The following is a 10,295-nucleotide window of genomic DNA, read 5'->3' as shown; positions in this document are numbered from 1 at the left end:
TTTTTTTTTTTTTTTTTTTTTTTTTTTGTTTTATCGTATATATATGATAAACATTAAGTAAAGACTTTTTCCAAACTTGGAAAAAAAAATTTTAATGTAATTTTATTTTTATAAAGTTAATCATTTTTAACTTGAGGAGACAAATATGGCATCACCGAAAAGGAAAACAACAAAAATAAAAATAGAAAAACATACACATATATATATATATATATATATATTATTTATTTATTTATATATATTTTTATTTATTATATTTACATTTATACCTTTTTTTATATTTCCTCGAAAAAAAACAATTTTGAGCAATGTGTGTAGTTATGGTTAGGGCATACAAATACAATTTTTGAAAATATATAAATTCTAACATTTGAAATGTTTAGTGTGTGAAAAAAATAATAAACATAAATCATAACAAATATAATATTAATATAAATTTGTATATATAATTTAATTTAGTCATATCTAAATAAATACATCATATTCTTTTATCCTTACTATAATATATCATTCATTATATTATATTATATTATATTATATTATATTATATTATTTTTATTCATTTATTTATTCATTTATTTATTAATTTATTTATTTATTTTATTTTATTTTTTTTTTTTTTCCCATTAGAATGGTGAGCCAGCTAGCTATTTTAAAAATAAAAAAAAATAAATATAAAATATAAAATATAATATAATATATAATATATAATATATTATATAATATATAATATAATACAATATATATATTCAAAAGATACCTTGTTGTTATTAAATAATATCACATATCATATGTTAAAAGATGAGTTTAAATTTTAGCGATGAGGATGATGTAATAAATGAAGAAGTTGATGATACACAAAAGAGCGATAAAAATCATTCTAATTTTGGTTTTATGAACAATGAAAGGAAAGAAAAAGAAAAAGAAAAAGAGAAGGATTATGGTATGGAAAAAAAAAAACCATTTCACAATTATGACAATAACCCTTTTTCAAATATGAAATTATCAAGGGAACATTTCGAGAATGTACAAGAGATGGATGTAAACAATGAGGAGAATTATATTGGACCTGATGAAGGAAGCGCAGTTGAATTAGAGGGAAAGAAGAAGAAAAAAAAAAGCGTGGCATTTCAATTGAAAAATTTATTTAATGATGTTTCTTTAAATAGACTTAATACGTATATAAAAAAAAAGAGAAGGAAAAGTCAAGAAGAAATGAATAGTAATGATCATTTTTCAAGATCAAGTTATGAAAAAGAAGGAGAGAAAGAAAAGAACAATAAAAAGAAAAAAAGAAATGACAATGGTTATGCTTATGGTGATGATAATTATAATGATAATATATATGATAATTCAGATGATAAGCTTTTTAATGATTCATATAACAATATGTATAATGATGATATTTTAAATGATCAATCTCAAGAAGACGTAGATGTAAACGTAAACATAGACGAAGAAGATGAATTACAAAAATATGTAAGAGAAGAGAAGAATAAAATGAAGCAGATAATGCCAGAAAAAGATGAGTTATGGGAATTATATATATATATGAATTTGAAAAAGAAGAAAAGAAAAATTGACTATAATGAAAAACAATATAGTAATGCGATGAATAAAGTTTTTAGTAATTTAGAAAATGAATATAAAAGTATAATTAAAGAAAAATTGTTTGGGAAAATTATATTTAAAGAATATTTAGTTATAAGTGATGATGTAGAATATTTTAAAAATAATCATATTATGAATATCGAGAAAAATATGACAATACCAATAATTAAAAAAAAAAATTTATTAAGTGAAATGAAAAGAAAATTAATACTTTTATATAATAAAGGTATTTGTTGTAATTATATAAAAGAGATATCTATAAATTCTGGAGGAAAAATAAATGAACAAACAAATAGTTATCCGAATCAAGATGGTTCATCTTTAAGAATAAATGAAAATATGGATTATTACATAAATAAAATACAAGATAATAATTTAATAATAGAAAAAGAAAGTTTGAATTTATATTTAAATAAATTATTTGATAAATATTGTATCATAGTTCATAAAATAAGGGCACATAGACGTAAAGATTTAAGAATGAACTTTAACTCGTTTATGGATTTAATTAATGAAGTTTTTACAAAATTATATTTTTCTATACATAATATATTTTTAACAGATGAAGATATGAATATTAATTTGACAGATATATATAAAACAATACGAAGGAAATATAATATGCACGATGTTTTGGATAAGGTACAAAAGTTGACTCACAAAAAAGAATGTTATGAACATTATCGTTCCTATTTATTATATAAATATAAAACAACATATTCTGTGTGTGATGAAGCGTTTAAAAATCATATAATGAATGACAATATTAATATATTTAATTTTAAAAAATTTTACAATACTGATTTTTCAAAGGAAAACTTTACAATAATTAAAGAGGAACAAAAAATCAATACGAACGACAATGATTTCCATCATTTTACATATGATCAAAATAATGCTGACGAACACACAAATATATTTACGAATGATATATATAATGAAGATTTCTTTAGTATAAATGTTAATAATATGGAATCCAAAGGTATCCAACCACCTCACCGTCACACAACGACAGTACCTGAAAAAAGTTATAATGCGAAGACGAAGGATCATATTATACCCTTATCAAAAGAACAGCATGTATACAACAATAATAATAAAAACAACAACAAAAACAAAAACAATAATAATAATAATGATGATAATAATAATAATAATAATAATAATGATAATAATAATAATGATAATAATAATAATGATAATAATAACAATAATGTTGTTGAAGAAACGCCTTTGGAAAAGGCTAAAAGAATAGCAAGAGAAAAGAAAAAGCAGCTTATGAATAATCGCGTTAAAATAATATAAATATATTAAATTAGGTATACATAACATATATATATATATATATATATATATATTTACATTCATTAATTATTTTATATCCATCTTTTTTATGTGAAATGAAATTATTGGAATCTTCTTTTTATTTCTTATTTTTTCAAATCTTTACAAAATATAATTAAATATGCCCTTTTTGTTAAACTTATTTTTTTTTTTTTTTTTTTTTTTAATAAATAAAATTAATCTTTGCTCTACATTTAAATATAAAATAATATCTTTATAAAAATATAATACATTTATAACTTTTTATAATATATATAGGGAAACCAAAAAAAAATAAATAAACCGTTGTGAGTTGTGAAGCGTATTATATAAAAAATAATTATATAACACTTTATAAAATATAATATAATAAAATACATATATATAACCCTTGTATACATAATAAAATAAAATCATTAAAAAGAAAACAATTTTAGGACAATAAAATAAAAAAATGTATAAAGTGAAATCTATAATATATAATAGAAAAAATAAAACAAAATAAATAAATATTAAATATATATATATAATTATATTATAAAAATATTGAATATTATTGAATGCATTAAAAAATTATATATTAAATATTATATGTATGTATATATATATATATATATATATATATAATATTTATAATTTTTTATATATTTTTTTAAAAAAAATAATAAGATATAAAATATAATAATTATATATATATATATATATATATATATTATATATATATAGTATTATAATAAAAATAATACATATTCTTTATATATATATATATATATATATATATATATTACAAAAGAAAAAAAATACGAATTTTATATTTTTAATATTTTCATTTATAATTTATTCAAACTGAAATTATAAAAAAAAAAAAATTTTAAGTATAAATATAATAATAAGAAATAGTCCTGTTTTTTTTTTTTTCTTTTCTTTTTATTTCTTTTTTATATATATAATTATAAATTCTATAATATATATTTGTAATACAAGATGTATTTATTTTTATATATTTTATTTTTATGATTTAAATTATACAAATATTATAATATATATTAATATATATATATATATATATATATATTATATATATATAATATATTTTTTTTATATATTTATTTTATTTATGAACGCATAAATTTTTTACATTTGGATATTTTTGAATTACTATAAATTTGTATTAAAAATAAAAAAAAGGACGATGTAAATATTTATATATGTTATTTTGTATTTTTAATATTTTAATATAAAACATATGAACATTAAAATATAATAAATATATACATATATATATATATATATATATTTCCTCTCATTTCATTTCATTTTTGTGGTATGATATAAAATTTTTGTGTTATATAATATATATGTACTTACGAATTTGTTTATTATAATTATTGAGACGATGGAAGAAAAATCAGAGAATTTAATGATTAAAAGTAAAGAGCTTTGTGAGATATTTTTGAGGTCTTTAAAGAATGATCAGGGGAGCGTAAAATATTTGAATGAATGTAAAAATGTAGATATATGTGAATATTATGGTGTGTTTAATCTTGTATATTCGAATATAATTAATAATGATAATAACATGGTTATGTATAAAGATCATTTATTATTTCTCTCATTTTGTTATATGAATAAATTAATTGAAAAATATTATAATATATATTCAAATGAAGAGAAAATAAATATAAGAAATAGTTTTATAAATATTTTATTTTCATTACCAATAAATTATAATCATATTTTGGATAATGATATATTAAATTTAAAAGTAAAATCGAATGAGATGTTGAAAACAAAGTTAATTAATGAGTTTCTAAATGAACAAACATGTTTAATGAATTCCTATTTTAACAAGAATGATATGTATATGATAAGTACATATATGAATTCTACAAGAAATAAAATATCCCAAATATTAAGTATTATATGTTTGTATAATGAACCTATATATTTCCGATATCTATTAAATTTTCTTCTTTTTTTTGTTTGTGAATATATAAATAGAATAATATTATATAAATCTGAAGAAAATAATGTAGTTATTAATCAGACTAATAATATGTTTATTATGTCAGGCGGTTTAAAAAATAAAAGTTTAAAAGATGAAAAGAGTGGTATCCATAACAACAACAACAACAATAATAATAATAATAATAATAATAATAATAATAATATCCATATAAATCGTTTCAATAATAATATAAATGATGAGAATTATTATTTTAATTGTGTTTTACAAATTAGTATAAACTTTTTAAAAGAAATTTTTTATAATATAAGTAATGAGAATTATTCAAATATGTTAAATAAACAACAATTAAATGTATTTCGTACAATTATAATTACAGATATAAATATAATATTTCATTTAATTTCTCTTGTTTTTTATTATTGTTTATGTTATAACAAAAAAAACGAATTTTCTTTATTAATTGAAGGAATAAAAGAATTATCCTTTTTTTTTCCAGCACATATATTTTTTAATGAATCCAATTCACCTATAAAATTTTTGCTCAATATTTTAATTTTATGTTTTAAAAAAGACGAATCTGAAGTAAATGAATTAAATTCAAATAATAATTTACTTTATGATAATATGCCACTGAACCATTTCGAAATATTCTATAAAAATTATATATCATCGAACCAATTAAACGACTCAAGTATAACACATGTGTTACATAATTTTCTAGAAGATGTAGATGTAGAAGAAATATTATTAATTATATTTTTAAATATTATTGAATATATATGTAAAATTAATAATAAAACATTTGTTCAATTAAATGAAGATGAATTTATGTTATTTTTAGACACATATTTTAATATAAATTTAAATTTCTATAATATAGAACATTATAATTTTCAAAAGATATATGTAAAAATGATTATGAACTTATCTTGTATACCTATATCAAATTATTTACATAAAAAAGAAAATAAATTAAAATGTCTACATATATATATAATTCATATATTTAAAAATATATATCATCCTAATATGAAAATATTAATTAATATATTAACCATTTGTAAAAACATATTCGATAATAATAAAGATTTAATTTATATAAATAATAAATATAATATAGAAGAAAGTAAAATATATAACATATATAAAATTGATAGAGAAAATTTGTTGAATGAAAATAATGAAAAGGATTATAATAATAATCAATTAATAATATCATGTGATGATTTAAAAAAATTGTTTATTTTGATGTTTATAAGATTTATAAAAATACCCATATATGACCATAACATGGATAATAATATAAATAATAATGCAAATATTAATACAAATAATAATGCAAATAATAATAATACAAATAATAATAATACAAATAATAATAATACAAATAATAATAATACAAATAATAATAATACAAATAATAATAATACAAATAATAATAATATTAATGATAACCGTTTTGGTGTTTCTAAAAATAACGCGAATGAACAAAATTTTTTAAAAATTTCCAAAGATGGAAAACAATCAGAATCAATATTATCATGTACAAATTCTTCTATGAATAAAAAATTAATGATTGAATTTATTAATAATTATATAAGTGAATATAACGAAGAATGGTTTCATATTTATTATAAATATATGAAAGAAGAATATGAAGAAAATGATACAAATAATATAAATGAATATGATGATAATGAAAATATTTTAAAACAAAAAATATTTAATTTTATTAAAGTATTATTAGGATATAATCATGAAATATATCATATAATGATTGATGTGTTTGATGAATTCTTCAAATATTATGATACTATTATTACTATAAATAATTTATGTAATGAAACATTAAAGGTACAAGATTATTTTATATATGTTTTATTAAGAGCATATTTTCAATTATTATCATTCTTTATAAATACATTGAAAGAATTAAAAAATATTGTTACGAATGGAAATAACCAAATTAATGAAAATATTTTTTCGTATCAGATGAATTGTACAGGTGAAAGAGAGAAAGAGCTTAAAGAAGCCTATATTCAAAATAAAATTAATATAAAAAATAATCTAGAAGAAAAAATAATACAAATGAATAACAATAGCATTGAACTTGAAAATAAACATAACATTAATATTGATAATAATAATAATAATAATAATAATAATAATAATAATAATAATAATAATTGTGGTAGTGTTTCAAATGTGTGTAGTAATACCTATAATGTAGATATGTTAAAAAGGGAAAAGGAAAATATTGAATTAGAAATATTTATTATAAAATGTATAGAAAAATATAAAGGTTCACCTTATTACGAAATTAATAATAAATGTATTAATAATTTATTAAATTTCTTTAAAATAATATTACAAAAAGATTTTATGGGATTTAGTAAACTATCAACAAATTTTCTTCTTTTTGAAATCAAAAGATTACAACATATTTCTGAATGTACTTATATTTTAAATTATAATAAAGATTATGCATATTTTATTATGGATAATTTAATGAAAACAATAATTGAAAGTACAGAAGACATATCTTTTGAATTAAAAAAAAATTATCTAGCAATTTTTACATCCATAATAATGAACTTAGAAAGCTTCTTATCAAATGATATTATACAAAACATTTTGAAAACATTTTTAGATTATAAAAAATCCACAAATATCTTTAAATATAATAAAGAATTTAGTATATTCCTTTTAACACTTATATCTGTTTTAAAAGTAGAGAATATAAATCAGAAGGTTCCATATATTAAATTAGTTTTAGAAGATACCTATGAATTTTTAACACATTTTTATAAAAATATAAATACATTTCAAAAGTTGTATGACCTTTTCTATGTACACCAAGCAAATGATACAATGTTACAAGTAGCAACCTTTGATTCAATTCATAACAAAGAAGACATGGTACATTCATTATTTGATTCATACAAAATTCTGCACACGTGTTTTTCCTTATTTGGGTATGAAAAAATCGATATAAGTATGAAGATCAAATTACAAAAAAGCACATTAAGTCAAGCAGCAAATAATAACACTAATGATCATATGAGTAGTAGTAGTAATAATAATAATAGTAATAATAATAGTAATGGTAGTAGTAATAATAAAATAGGAACACATGCCAATTTTGGAGATGAAAATATGTATTATAATTTAATGAATGATAATAATGCATTAATAAATGATAATGAATTTTTACATCTATTTATAAACCTTTTCGAAAATGTTCTGTTGATATATTCATTATTTAATGATATGATAAGAACTAATTATTCTTTTGAAAAATATCCAAAAATGTGTGTGGAAGTTAATTATTTTCACCTGACTGGTCAGGAAAAAGATGTTGTGTGTATGTACAATAGGAACAAAAAGAAAAATAGTATTGATAATATGGAACATATGAAAAATATGAAAGATGTGAATAATATGAATAATATGCTTAGTATGAATTATAATGATAATATGAAGAATATGTGTGGTTCTACTGAATTGTTATATATGAAAAATAATGTTTGTACAGAAGGGAAAAAATGGAATTATTATACAATAAGATTATTACATGAAAATATATGTAATGTTATTAAAAAGTTTATAAAAGAAAGTTATTTCTTCCTATATAATGATTTAACAAATATATTTAATAATATATTATGTAATAGTTTAGAATATATTCCATATGATTATATTAATAATAATATATTATTAGTTTATGTTTGTTTAAGTGAAAAATTAAAATATTTAATAAATAATAAATTAATCAGTCAATTAATTATACAATGGTTTTTTAAAATTTTTTCCGTATTTTTAGAAAAACATTTTCATTATTTTCGAGAAGAATATGAACATATAAAAAAAGTAAATTCAGAATTAAATTCAGAAATATGTATGAAAGAAGATGATTATAGTTTGTATTATGATATGTTATATAAAAATAAAAATTATATTTTAAATTATTTAAAAATATGTAAAAATATATTTGTTGTACCAAATGAATATAAAAATAATCAAGAACATAAAATGTTTTTTCAATATATATATAATGATGAAAAAACGGTTCTTTTAAATTCTCTTCTTTCTACTATAGAATATTTATTAAATAGTTATGATTGTGATATTACCAAAAAATGCTTGAACTTTCTTGTAGATTCATCTGAATCTGTTACTTTTTTAACTTTCAATTCATCCCATTTCTACTTTTTTCTACAAATTATTAAAGTACTTTTGAAAACATTCTTTTTATATAATCCACTTATATTAACACTAAGACAAAAAAAAGAAGAAAATGAAATCAGTAATATAATTCTTAATGAATATACAGAAGAGAAAATACAAGTCTATATTGGAGAAATGAACTTATTCATGAAAAATGATCCATTAGAAGCAAATTCTTTTCTAAACGTTTTTACTAATGCAATTATCAAAATAAGTAAACATTATTTCTTTTTACAAAAAAAAATTTATAATATTGAAGAAAATATTTCTATCAATGATTTATTAAATATTGATAGTGTTAAACATTTCTTATTATTATTTGAAAACATAGAAAATTCAAGCACATTTAATTTTCATACGATTCTCTCAGATTTGTTGCATCAAAATAATTCACAATATTTTAAAAATTTATTGATTCAGTATAGATTACACAAAACATAAAAATTAATTTAAATAGGAGTATGAAAAACGGAATTATTTATTAATTCATTTTATATATATGTCACATTATAAAGTATATATAAATATAAATATATATATATATATATATATATATATATTTAGCCCTATGCTTATTATATATTTCCACTTTATTATTTTTTTTTAATTAATTCTTTAATTATGAATAAATACACAAAGGAATGTTTAATTTTTGTACTTTTATATATATAAATAACTAATATGTGTACTTATTATATAAATATAAATATATATATATATATATATATATATATATATATATATATATTACATATATTTAGCCCATGGTTATTGTATATTTCCACTTTATTATTTTTTTTAATTATGAATAAATACACAAAGGAATTTTTAATTTTTGTACTTTTATATATATAACGCATATGTGTTCTTATTATATTATATTATATTATATTATATATATATGTATATATCCTTTTTTTCATGTTCCTTTTTAAAAACTTTTTAACCCATTAACTTAAAATAATATTATAATATGGATGTATTTTTGTATTTTTTTTTATTTTTTATTATTTTTTATTATTTTTTTTTATTTTATTTTTAATTAAAATTATTTCGACGATATAATATAAGTAAACATACAAAATAAATATATATAAAAGAATTGTATTTTAAAAATGATGTATACGTGATTATAATTTTTTTTTTTTTTTTTTTTTTTTTTTTT

At 17.3% G+C, this 10,295-nt stretch overlaps 2 protein-coding genes across 2 annotated transcripts; both read left to right on the top strand.

Moving 5' to 3' along the window:
* Positions 1–801: 801 nt before the first annotated feature.
* PRSY57_1020600 (hypothetical protein) lies at positions 802–2,916 on the top strand (the record flags this gene model as incomplete). Its single annotated transcript, XM_012907795.2, has 1 exon — positions 802–2,916. One exon carries the CDS (start codon positions 802–804, stop codon positions 2,914–2,916), a length of 2,115 nt encoding a protein of 704 aa, XP_012763249.2.
* A 1,414-nt stretch (positions 2,917–4,330) lies between these two features.
* On the top strand, positions 4,331–9,571 carry PRSY57_1020500 (hypothetical protein; the record flags this gene model as incomplete). Its single annotated transcript, XM_012907794.2, has 1 exon — positions 4,331–9,571. The coding sequence occupies one exon, from the start codon at positions 4,331–4,333 to the stop codon at positions 9,569–9,571; it is 5,241 nt and encodes a 1,746-aa protein (XP_012763248.2).
* Between the last annotated feature and the right edge of the window lie 724 nt (positions 9,572–10,295).

The sequence above is a fragment of the Plasmodium reichenowi genome, chromosome 10 (assembly GCF_001601855.1).
Source record: "Plasmodium reichenowi strain SY57 chromosome 10, whole genome shotgun sequence".
Classification (NCBI taxonomy): Eukaryota; Apicomplexa; class Aconoidasida; order Haemosporida; family Plasmodiidae; genus Plasmodium; species Plasmodium reichenowi.
The sequence above is the reverse complement of the archived record's forward strand: the minus strand, read 5'-3'. Positions and strand labels throughout refer to the sequence as shown.